Source organism: Talpa occidentalis, unplaced genomic scaffold (genome assembly GCF_014898055.3).
Source record: "Talpa occidentalis isolate TD23 unplaced genomic scaffold, MPIMG_talOcc4v2.1 talOcc4.14, whole genome shotgun sequence".
Taxonomy (NCBI): Eukaryota; Metazoa; Chordata; class Mammalia; order Eulipotyphla; family Talpidae; genus Talpa; species Talpa occidentalis.
In genome coordinates, this window is record NW_023601433.1 from 87,549,819 (window position 1) to 87,561,440 (window position 11,622).

At 65.0% G+C, this 11,622-nt stretch overlaps 1 protein-coding gene across 2 annotated transcripts; it reads right to left on the bottom strand.

Moving 5' to 3' along the window:
• Positions 1-454: 454 nt before the first annotated feature.
• CDK2AP1 (cyclin dependent kinase 2 associated protein 1) lies at positions 455-9,614 on the bottom strand. 2 transcript variants are annotated; one of them, XM_037511275.2, is made up of 4 exons: positions 9,056-9,135; positions 4,848-4,945; positions 3,229-3,355; positions 455-1,261 (listed from the first exon to the last, which is right to left on the bottom strand). In XM_037511275.2, the coding sequence occupies exons 1-4, from the start codon at positions 9,108-9,110 to the stop codon at positions 1,194-1,196; spliced, it is 348 nt and encodes a 115-aa protein (XP_037367172.1). In that variant the 5' UTR covers positions 9,111-9,135; the 3' UTR covers positions 455-1,193. The 2 variants fall into 2 exon arrangements, with proteins under 2 accessions (XP_037367172.1, XP_037367171.1); XM_037511274.2 differs by lacking the exon at positions 9,056-9,135 and adding an exon at positions 9,590-9,614 and having other exon boundaries at positions 456-1,261.
• Positions 9,615-11,622: the final 2,008 nt, after the last annotated feature.

The window sequence follows — 11,622 nt, forward strand, 5'->3', positions numbered from 1 at the left end:
CAGAGTGCACCACGGGACCAGCACACCCAGCAACTCCCCAGCACCAGAGCAGGAGGCTCTCCCGGGGAGCCCCAGGTGTAGCTGGTGGTGACGTCACATGACAGACTCCTGTGCCACCCAGGGCGATGCTCACAGGCTAAGTGCCCAGAAATGGGGTGACCCAACCACGGGGGCAACAGGCAGTCAGCAGTGAGCCCCCAATCTTCTTTTCCTTGTCCCAGCATCCACCTGCATCAGCCAGGGCACAAGTCCACCCCAGCGGCGGGTACGCACACGGGCAGGTCCACCCCAGGGGCGGGTACGCAGACGGGCAGGTACAACGCGGGCAGCGTCCCTGTCCTCGCCCAGCAGCTGTGCCCACCACAGCACCACACACGGGGTCTGGGTCTGGCAGGAAAACACCCCTTGACAATACTCCTCAACTCTTCTCTGAAACACCACTTAGGAGGTGAAGGAACCCACATCCTCATACGAATTGTTAATGAAAATAAGCTTTATTACATCAAGTAATAAATACATACAAAGATGCAAACGGTTTTAGTCGTTTTCTTCCAGATGTTTGGACCAACTTCCAGAAAGGCAGAGCTGGAACCTGTGTCCAGTCTCCGTGGGAACGCCTCGGGGTCAGGCTTGGTAGCTTGGCAGTTGCTCTTTCTTCTGTATTTATAACTTGTGCGTTTTTTAAGTTGACTTCAAAGCACTAATTGTCATGCAAATGCTTAAGCAAAAAAGAAGTTACATGAAGCAGAATCTACGCTGTATGACGAAAGGCGCGGCCCCTAAGGAAGGTGCTGTCGGTGGGCACTGAGCACCCTCGCCAGCTGGGTTAGCTTACGGAAAGGAACGAAAGGCCCTCTGGGTAACAGAAGAGGCTGACCTGGCCCAGCGCTGCGGGCAGCCCGTCTGCGGTGGGACAGGTGACCTGACACGCATCTTGAGCATCAATGCTTGGGGGAAAAAACCAACCTGGGCGTTGCTAACTATTTAAAATGCAAGCCCTAATCCACTGCCAAAATCTTCTCTCCATCTTAGAGACAGTAGTAGGGTCAGAGCCTAAGGAATCATGGGAGGCACACAGGAGGAAAACCAAACTGTTACCATTTTGAAAGCAAGAGTTTCTTCTGAAGAGGGGAGATGAACTGTAACTTCTTGTCTTGGAAGAAGATGGAAAAGCTTCCAGGGGAAGGAGGCCACTAGGACCTGGCGTTCCGCTCCGTCTCGGCCAAGCACTCCCGAACCAGCCCTCTGGCGTGAATGATGCCTGCAAGAGCAGCAGACGTTGGGGAGCGGCAGGCAGAGCCGGGTTCCAGAGGACGAAGAGGGACCCTCCCAGCCCGGCCAGAGACCACCCACCCCCCAAGGGAACTCGGGACCTGCATCAAACCACCCAAGTATTCCAGTGGTTTGAAAAGGCACAGGCCGGTCCCAGGTGCTCCCCAAGCCCTTCCCTGCAAACTCTTCAAACTCGTCCCGCACTCCAGGTGGTGACCGCCGGCGCCCTCCATGGCGTGCTGCCGGGCAGAGGGAGCCAATGTGTCTCCACCCAACTTCCCTGGGCCTGCCCGACCCTGGAGACGCCACGCTCTCCATCCTTGCTTTTTTTGGCTTCACCTGAACCCAGCGGCAGGCGGCCTGCAAGTGCTAGAGGCAAGGTGGCTGCTCGGCGTGGCAAGCCCCCTCACCCCCCGACCTTGTCCTCCTGACTGAGGACACCCCCGCCCATCTGTTATCTTTTCTGGTTTTGCTTTGCCTCCACTGGCAAAAAATGAGATCACTAGTCATGAAATTGCTCTCATTTTACCAGACCTCAGGCCTCTATGCTGTTTAAGACAGAACTCCAAGGGTCTTGGAAATGACCCCCCCCCCCCAAATCTTATCTCAGAGCTTCAGACCCCTCTTTCTAGAAGGGGCCAGACAGCAAAAACTTTGGACTTTGCAGGCCACGGACTCAGGCATAGCACCCAAGTCTGCGCTGCCCGGTCAAAGCAGCCCCGCACTAAGCCGAGGGGGTGGCGTGTTCCTGGGAGCGCGCACGCTTGACCCGGAGCGAATCTCACCATTTTCACGTGTTCCACAGTCATGGGTGTTTCCAACCATTAAAAAGTACAGCGGTCTGTCTGCTGCCCTGTGGACAGCACTGCCCCCCGTCAAGCCCTGAGCAACCCTTCCCCGCTATTAGGCCAGTCAGGGTTCCAGAGACAACCAGGCAGCCCGGGATGTGGCCACTGGCTAGTCCCCCATTGACTTGAACCACCAGCCGTTTGGGGGTGCAGATGGTCAGTCAGATTTGGGGTCCACCATCTTCCAGGGACTGCCACTCGAGTAGACAGCACTCCTTATCAAAGCTGTCTTGCTTCCTCTGACGCCATGCTGTGGCCCCCTCCCAGCCTCGGTCTGTCACCCCCACTTCCCCACAGCCCCCACCCAGCGCTGCCAGCAGTCTCTTCACAAAGGTGTTCACAGCAGCAGGTTGGGGAGCCCAGCCAGGCACAGCCGAATCATAGCCCCACACCCCAAATTTATGACCAAGAATGTTCCTCTAATTTTTCTCCCAAGTTGCTTCTCTAAGAACCCCCAAATCCCTGCCAAAATTAAACTGGCACTTAGGCCACTGCTGCTCTGAATTGCCACCTTCTAAAATAGAAGCCCTTTCTCCCCTGCACTCCCCTTCCTTCACGAGGTAACAGCCTACTTAACCTCCTCCTGCAGTCAGCCGCCCGGCCACTCCGCACGGGAGTCACCTCTTCTGCGTGGCCGCCCTCCCCCCTCCCTCTCCAGTCACGACAGAACTTCAAAGTGCTCTCTCTCCCTCTGCCTCCCCACACCCCCCCTCCGCCCTGCCCTGAGGTGCAGAAGCAGAGGGCAGGCAGGCCCCAGAACATGCCCTCACCCTGGAGGAGGAGGCACCCTCCCGGGGCTCCTGGGACCAGGGTGGTGGCAGCCTGGATACAACGGCCCCGCCGAGCAGGTGGCTGGCCTGGCAGCTCGAGCCTGGCACAGGCTGGGGCCGCCTTCCGAGAAGCCCCACGTGAGGACCGCCGGCCAAGTCCCTGCCCCTCAGGGCCCAAGGGCAGACAGCCCACTGCGCCCGCTCACCTGCCCGGTAGCTGTCACAGGCAGCAGCCCGGGCCCCCCCCGCCCGCCCTGTCCTCCGGAGAAATCTCCCTAAACAGTCACAGGAGCAGCGCTGGGGGTCGCCCAGCAGGGAGTCTGCCGCCCAAGACTCACCTCGTTTCAGCCTCTCCATGGCGCTCTTGCTCCCCGCGTACGTGGGTCTGATCTCCTTCCCCAGCTCCTCGATGATGGCCAGCAGCTCGGCATACTTGCTCTGGGGCACCTGGCTGTTCCCAGTCCCCTAGGGTCAGAAGGGGGGTCACGCAGGTCAACCCCAGCTGACCCAGCCCGCGGTCAGTGGGTGTCCAGGGCAGCCAGAGGGAGCTGGGCCAGGCTGGGGCCTCCCCCCTGGGAGCCGGGTCTCTGCCTCCCGCCCACGCGGAAGCCGCCCACGCCGCCGGGAGCTTTCATCCTCTCCAAGGACAAGACGACACCCCTGTCCTGACGAGAAAGCGCCACCACGGATGTTCTCGGGCCCAGCAGACGAAACACTCCCGGGCTGCGGGGGCAGACGAGGCGCAGGACGGGGGAAGGCAGCGGGACAGCCAAGCCCCAGCCTGGTGTCCCCACCGGCAGGAGCCCCACAGCCCCCTCTCCAGCCCCCACGCAGGCCAGGGGGCTCTGCTCAGAGGGCCCGTGCCCGCAACTCCGCCTCCGGCTGCTGGCGCTGCCCTCCGCACGGCCCCGGTGCCCTCTCCAAAGCCCTCGCCTGCTTCTCCCGCCTTTGCCGCCGCCTCTGCTGCTTGGCCTCCCGGGCCCTCGGCTCCTGGCCCAGCTCCTCCACATCCCCCCGGCACCGCCTCTCGGCCTCGCGGTCCTCCCTGCCCGCCTCCCGCCGCCGCGTGGCCAGGGCATTGCGCTGTCTCTCCAGGCCGCGCCTCCGCCCGTCCTCCCGCCGCCGCCGCTTCTGCGGGCCGTCCCGCTCCCGGGCCCGCGCCTGCCTCTCCTCCGGGCCCAGCACCGCCCGGCGGGCCATGGCCGGCGCCGCCTCAACCCAGCGCCTCCCGGGCAACCTCGGAAGATGGCCAGGTTCCGAGGCCGGGTTCCAGCGTGGGAGGGAACCGGGCAGCTGGCCCCGGGACTGGGGTCGCTCGGGCCACGCACCCCTGCAGAGTCAGCGACAGGCCCACTGGGGGGCCTGCAGGCATCAACCCCACCCGGCAGGAGGGAACCGGGTCTCAGCAAGGCGGCCACGTGGGGGTCACGGTTTCCTGTCCACCCAAGTGGGGAGCCAGGTAGAAAGCAGGTGCAGTGCAGGGCTCTGAAGCCCCGGCCCTGGTGAAACACATCTGGACCCATCAATACTCGGCTGGTCCTCCTCTTCCTCACTGGGACCCCAAGCCGTGGCATGATGGAGGGCACAGGGTCCCCCACCCCTCTGTCCCAGGCAGGAGGAGCAAGGCGCCCCACCAGGGGCACAGCAGGGTGCTGGCCCCAACAGAAACAGCAGTTCTCGGGGCTTCCCGCCTGCCTTGGGGCTCTCCCACAGCACCCCCGTGTCACCTGTGGCTCTCCCAGTGTCACCCCTGGAACACCCTGCCACCTGTCACCCCTCCATTCTGATCCCTGGATCTTGAACATGAGCGCAATCAGGGCGCTGGGGCAGAGGCGGCTCAGGTGACGCTCCGCCCCAACACTTCTCTGTCTCTTCCGGATGCCCCTCCCAGCATGTGGAGCACACACCCAGGTCACCCCAGAGCCCCTCCCGCCACACCTCACCCCTGCTGCCATACCTGGGTGTAGCCTAGAGATGGTGGCCCGTAGTCACTCAGCAGCTGGCGGTACTGGGAGGACGTGGCCATGCTGGTGGAAGGCGGGTGGACACTCCCAGCTAAGGGCAACAAGGGAGAGTCAGGACTCGCCAGGCCTTGGCTGCTTGTCCCCAAGGCGAGGACTCCGGCCTGCAGCTGTGTGCCTGCCCAGGACTCAGGCGTCGCCAGCAGCCAACGCTGCCTGCTCTGCTCGTGTCCGGGCCCAGACACTCGGCCTGCATGGCTGAGGTTAAACCTATCAATAGCCAACAGGCCACCACTCGTCACACAGAGCCTCTCCCCACCCATGCAGTCAGGATCGGCACCCAGTTGCAGTCTGCTGCTATTAGCCTAATCCTCGCCAGGCCCCTTCTCTTGGGTCCTGCACCCCAGCAGTTCATAATCTACAGCCACGTCGCTGCCCCGGGGCTGGTCCACACCCAGGCCAAGACCACAGGTGAGGAAGACAGGAGGGCTGCAAGACCTGAGACCACACTGTGCCCCAGACACCCCGCCTGGAATCTCAAGTCCCTCACGGTCTCGCCGTGTGTCCTCAGATAAGCCCCTCAACCTCTCTGAGCCTGTTGTGGCTCCCCAAAAAGGGACAGAACTCTTGACAGCCTGATTCTATGGCATCTGGCGCTGTACTCCAAAAGAGGAGGGGCAAGGTCCTGCTGATGGAATGCAAAGAGGGAGTCCCAGGTCTGGGGCCCAGAGCCTGGCTCAGCTGGGCCCCCCCCCCCCGCCCGGGCTAAGGGGAGCAGAGGAAGCCACCTGGACAGGCTTGGGGAGGTCCTCACTGGGAACGGCATGGTTCCCGCTCCACAGCTGGATGCAAGCACACCCATCATGGCGTCCGAGTGGCCATTAGCAGGTAAAGGCCATCCTGCGGCGTTACAGGCAGCGGTAACCATGGAGAGCTGACCTAGCCTCCTTGCAGCCAGCCACTGCCTGTCCTCCCGCCCGCCCAGGGGCGGCTCCCCTCTGCCTGCCGCCCCCAGAACCAACCCTTCTCTCTCACGCACGTGGTGGACTCTGCAGACTTGGCCTGCGGGACAGACAGCTGGTGCCAGGCCGGGCAAACCCACCAGCTGCTCATCTGGGCAGGCAAGGGGAGGGGCAGGGAAGGGGAGAAGTTCGGGAGCTCAGGCTACGGGAACTGGAAGGCACCCCGAGAACCTCAGAGCCCTCCCTGGGGAGAGACCAGCGAAGGTGGGAGTTGCCCCGGGAACACAGCACAGAAGTCAGTGACCACCCCCCATCTGTCCCTGTCCCCTGCCTGCCCTGGACTCCCCAGAGGGTCAGGTTCATGCTCAAGCATGAAGGCCAGGGAGGAAGCCCAGCTTCAGCTCCACCTGTGCTGCCCAGAGCTTCCAAAGTGGGGGTGCCATGCCCCTGCACCAAGGCATGCTGCTCTGGATGGCTCCCACATACACAAAGAGGCAGGGGGGAGGGGGCAGGGCCAGACACAGGGCTGGGGCAGTGAGTCCCCTCACCATGTCAGCCAAACCCCAATTTCCTGGACCTTCTGATGTGGGCAGGCATGTGGTCTGGGCAGCTCAGGCGCTGCAGCCCAGGCCGGGGTTCCAACCCCGCCACAGCCCCCTCCGGGGCCCGGGGAAGGCATGGATGCCAACTGCCAGACGGGGGAGGGAGAGGCAGCATGCATCCTGGCACAGCACCCGGAAGCATCTAGAAGGCTCCAACTCCCTGGCAGCCCAGGCCAGGCCAGCCCCTCCAGCCTCCCTGTGTTGCACTTTCAGTGTCTCTCACCTCCTGGTACCTGCTTCTCACCCCAGACAAGGGACCGGACCAGGAGCCGGTTTGGCTGGGCCACTCCCGGCTGTGTGACTTTTGATAAGGCCTTTCCCTCTCTGGGCCTCAGTTTCTCCATCTGTTCGAGGTAAGGAATCCCAATAGGATGTGCAGATGCTCTAGACCCTACAGGTGCATAGTGCTGGGGTTCCGGGAGCTCAAGGAGAGGGCTGAGCAATCTCCCGTTTTGGCTGGAGGGGGAACCGGCGACAGCTCAGGGCAGACTTTCCCACCAGCGTAACAGCAGGTGACCCCAATTCCCTGCTAGCACCAGCCACTTATTCACTGTCAGGGGTGTGTGGAGAAGAGTTGGCAGAAGGGCCCTGAGTTCCACTCATGCCCACTCCCTCCTGCAGACACGGGGAGGCTGGAGGGGCACCGCATCTGGCCCCGAGAGACCAGACTGGGCGGGCGCTGGGTCGTCTCTGCGCATCTCAGACAATGCACAGTGCGCTGGGGACCAGGGAGGCCCAGGGCGGAGGGAGGGCCTGGCAGAGGCCAGCAGCTCCTGGGGCAGGCGCAGCTCCCCGCCCCCACACCAGACAAAGAGCGGCCTGGGCCTGGGGAGCTGGCGGCCTTCCCGCCACTTGGGGCGCCTGGGGGGGGGCTCTCCGGCGGGGAGGCGGGGGCTTTGTCTAACTCCGCCACTGCCACCGCCGGCCAGGCCGCGGCTTGGCAACCCGTGAGCAGGAGGCAGGGCTGGAGGGCGTGAGGGATGATGACAAGGAAGCCGGAGGAGCGGCAGCGGAGAGTCCATCTTGGATGCAAATGGCAGGGGGAGATGGAGCTCTCCAAAGGGTTCCACCGGGATGAGGGTGGGCCCCCCAAACACAGGAAATCTGGGGGCTCAGGACTCCTCCGGAAATTCACCACAGGAGAGAGAAGGAAGGCTGCGCACGGGTGCCAGCCAGCCCAGGCCAGGGGCAGGCTTGAGGGACCCTAGGGGGTACCTGTCACTCTGTGACCCCAGTCTCCCATGGTCCCAGTTTAGGGTCCCTGCCTAACTACACCAGGGCAGGCCTGAGATCCTCTCCCGGTGCAGGCGGGCAGACCCTGCCCGCGGGAGAAATCCCACCTGGGCCGCCAAGCCGGGCACTGCAAGGTCTGCAGACCCGGGGGAGTGGAGAACATCTGGAGGCAGCTTGCCTGCTTGCTGGGGGTGAGGCCACCCCTGAAAATAGGACGCCCCCTCAGCACCTGAAACCTTAACCCTTTCCAGCCCCCCATCTGTGTCCTAGAAGTTAAACATACCGAGGCATCTACTGCGTTTTTCTGGGGCCCTCTGGCATGTGGGGAGCTGTGGAGTCAGCCTCCGGGGACCAGGCCTGCCGCCTGGGGCAGCTGCCAGCGTGGCATTTCTGACCTGCAAGGCCACCCCCCTCCCCCCGGGCTGTGCCAGCCCCGCGTCCCGGCTTTTGGAAGTCTGTTTCCAAACAAGTGTCCAAGGAAGGCGGACCCTGGTGGGGGGAGAAAGCCGGTCACCGCCGAACCCCGAATTCCCCCCCCACCTCCCCAGGGCTCCTGGGTCCCGGGAGCAGGCGCCCAGCACAGCCCACAACGGCCTGACAACTTGTGCGGGACTTTCCCGGAACGCCCGGCTGCGGCCGCAGTGGGGAGTGGGGCCCCCCACCCCGGCCCTGCGGGAAGGGGGCTTCTAGCAGCAGCCACTGGGGGGTTCCAGGTGCGGGGCCCAAACGACGGCCCCAACCCCCGCCCCTGGCGCTCGGGCACCCCCGCTCCTCTTAACTTCTTTCGCCCGGCGCACGCCGGAGCCCGGGGGGCCTCCCGCGCGCCCCATCCCGGCCGCCCGGCTCCGGCGCGCGCCAGGCCGCGCACCCCCGACCACCCGGTCCCGGCGCGGCGGTGACCCCGGCCCCGCGCCCGCGGCCCCGCGCCCCGCCGGGAAGCGCCCCCCGCGCGCGCCGCGCCCCGGCCCGACCCCCGCGAGGCCGGGCCCACGTGCACCCCCCGCCGCCCGGGCCCCGGCCGGGCTCCCTCCCGGCGGCCGGCGCCCCGCGCCCCGCTCCCGGCGGCCCGGCCGCTCCCTCCCGCCGCCGGCAGGGGCCCTCGCCGAGCCGCCCGCGCGCGAGGAAAAAGGAGCCGCGGAGAAGCGCCCCCGCCCGCCCGCGCGCCGCCCGGCCGCCGGCCTGGGGGGACCGCGGCGGCGCCCGCGCCCCGGCCCGGCCCGGCCCCGCGGCCCCGGCAGCGCGGGGCGCCCCGCGAACTTTGCGGCGCGGGCGCCGGGATCATGGCGGCGGCGCTGCCCCGGGCCGGGACCGCCGCCCCCCCCCGCCGCGGGCCCCCGGGCGCGGGGCCGGGCCGGGCCGGGCCGGGCCGGGCCGGGCCCCAACTTGGCGCGCGGGGCGCGCACTCACCGGCGCTGAGCGAGGCGGCGGGCATGTGCGCGGCCAAGTTCGGCTTGTACGACATCCCCGCGGCGGCGGGGCGCGGGGGCGCCGGGGCCGGGCGCGCGGGGGCGGCGGCGAGGCCGGGCGAGGGCGAGGCGGGCCCCGCGTCCGAGCGCCCGAGCGAGCGCCCGCCGGGCTCCCGCGCACTTTTTGTTGTGGGCGGCGCGGGCCGCGCCGGCAAATATGGCCGCCCCCCGGCCTCCCGCCGCCGCTCGCCCATACATCGGCGCGCAGGGGCGGCCGCCAACTTTGGGCCGCGCCAGCGGGGCCGGCCCGGGCCGGGAGGGGGCGGCCCGGCGTCAGGGGGCGGCTCCGCCCGCGGCCGCGCCCCGCGCCTCCGGGCGCGCCGCGGCCCGGCAACTTGGCAAAGTTTGGGGGGCGGGGGTCCCGGCGCGCCCCGGGCCCGCGGGGGCCCCGCCTCCGCCGCGCCGGCCCCGCCCGGAGCCGCGTCCGGGCCCGCAGGAGCCGCGCCCGCACCCGCGGGCGGGGATGGAAAATTACCTGAGAAAATGGTGGCGGGCGGTGCCCCCAGCGCGGGGAGCAGTCCAGACGCCAGGGCCGCCCCCGGCATGCGGGCGGCGCGCTGACTTCAGACGAGCCCCGTCCCTGCCCGCACCCGGCGGCTCCCGGCCCTGCGGGGCCTCCCTGGCGCCGACGGGCCCGGAGCCCCCGCCCCGCGGACGCGCCCCGACGGCCGCGGGCACCTCCTGAGGCCGCCGTCGGGGCGGACCCCGGAGACGCCGGCAGAACTCGGGGGTCCCGCCCTCGGGGGGTGCGTTCCCCTGCCTTCTCCCACCCCGCCCGGCCCTGCGATCCGACCGAACCGCCCTCGTCGTCGGTCCTTGGGGTGCCCGGCGCCGCGTCTGGAGGGGCCGTCTCTTGGAGTTAGGCTGAAGGAGCAGACCACCTCGGGGCACACAGGAATCCCGTCCTTGGCCGGCGTTTTCCCTGGCACGGCTTTGCCGATGCTTTAACAGGGCACAGCTCTCCAGGCCCGCCTGGGTGCTCCAGCCCCCCCCCCGCGGGAGGGGCGATGCCCGCCCAGCCTTCCCCCCAGGGCCCAGGTCAGCACCTCCCGTCGGGGCTGGTCGGCTCAGGGTGCTCCCTGAAATTTTATTCCCCAAATCAGCTCCGGTCACGCTGATTCGGGCCCCCAGGGGCCGGGCGCCCGCTCCAAATACCGCAGCCACACCTCAGAAAGTGAACGAGAAACAGGTGAAATGAATCCTAATGTCTGGTTTACCAACCGAGAACAGTAGGATTTCAACTTGTAACATGTAAAGAAATTATTAAGGAACCTTGCGTTCTGTTTATCCTTTTGACATTCTTTTTTTTTCAAAACCAAATATGTATTTTTACACTCTGTGGGTCCTAATTCAGCCCAGCCAGATTGTAAGCACTCGAGCCACAAAAGCTAGCGGTTGAGGGCCTCCTTGGTGGAGCAAGGGGTGAAGAGGCAACCTATGAAGCTGTCCGCAGCCTCTGCAGCGCAGTTGGATCCCTGACCACGGAGCGACCCACATGGCGCAGCAGACTCCCCTGTCTCCCCGCTGCTCCCCTCAGCAGTGGATTTCAGTGGATCCGCCTGTTCTGCTCCCCACTCTGTCTCTGGTGAGGCCTCTCACCCGCCCCACGCCTCTGGCTTACACCCCAGTTCTTGAATGCATAAAAAATCTTTTTTAAGATTTATTTATTTATACAAGAGCTGGGGTACAGGCCAGAAGCACAGGAGGGTGAGAGGCGTCACCAGAGACAGAGCAGGGAGCAGAACAGACAGACCGACTGAAAACACTGCTGAGGGGCGCAGCAGGCGAGCAGGAGAGGTCTGCTGCGCCGGGTGGGATTCTCCATGGCCGGCCGGCCGGGAATTGAACCGGCGCTGCAGAGGCTGCGGACAGCTGCACAGCGCTGTGCTCAACCCATTGCGCCAACGGGGTGGCCCAATAAATAAACCTTTAAAAAAAAAAAAAAAAGCTGCGTTTGAAGCTTTAGGAAGAGCACTCCTGAGAGACACACCTCCGGCTCCTAATTCTGGCCCCATCAGCTACTAACTGACTAGGCTTCTGTTTGCTTGGAGCAAGAATGCACACACCTGTAGCCTGCACTGTCCCTTCAGAAAATGTTCTGGACTGCTCTCTATGTCGTTGTCTCTTTACCAGGGTGTACATCCCTCACATTAAATCCTGATCTTAATGGGCCTCCCGGGTGGCGCAGCTGTTGAGCGCCGTGCTGAGAAGCTGTGCAAGGCCTCTGCAGCGCCAGTTGGATTCCCTGCCGGCCAGGGTGAACCCCACATGGCGCACAGACCTCTCCTGCCTTGTCCGCTGCTCCCCTCAGCAGTGTCTTAGGTCCCTCTGCTCCTCTGCTCCCCACTCTGGCTCTGGTGAATTCTCTCACCCTCCCGCGCTTCTGACCTGTGCCCCAGTTCTTATGTAAAATAAATAAATAAATCTTTAAAAAAATAAAAAATAAATCCTGATCATTATTGAAAAATGTTTTTCTTTTGTTTTTAATTGAGATATAATTCCCGTGGC

Bases quoted from the DNA above. Each gene is read 5' to 3' on its own strand.
- CDK2AP1 (XM_037511275.2), bottom strand. From the start codon at position 9,110: ATGTCGTACAAGCCGAACTTGGCCGCGCACATGCCCGCCGCCTCGCTC. The intron at 3,356-4,847 runs GTATGGCAGCAG...TTCTGACCCTAG, and splicing joins CATCTCTAGGCTACACCCAG to GGGACTGGGAACAGCCAGGT. The intron at 1,262-3,228 runs GTGAGTCTTGGG...CTGCTCTTGCAG, and splicing joins CATGGAGAGGCTGAAACGAG to GCATCATTCACGCCAGAGGG.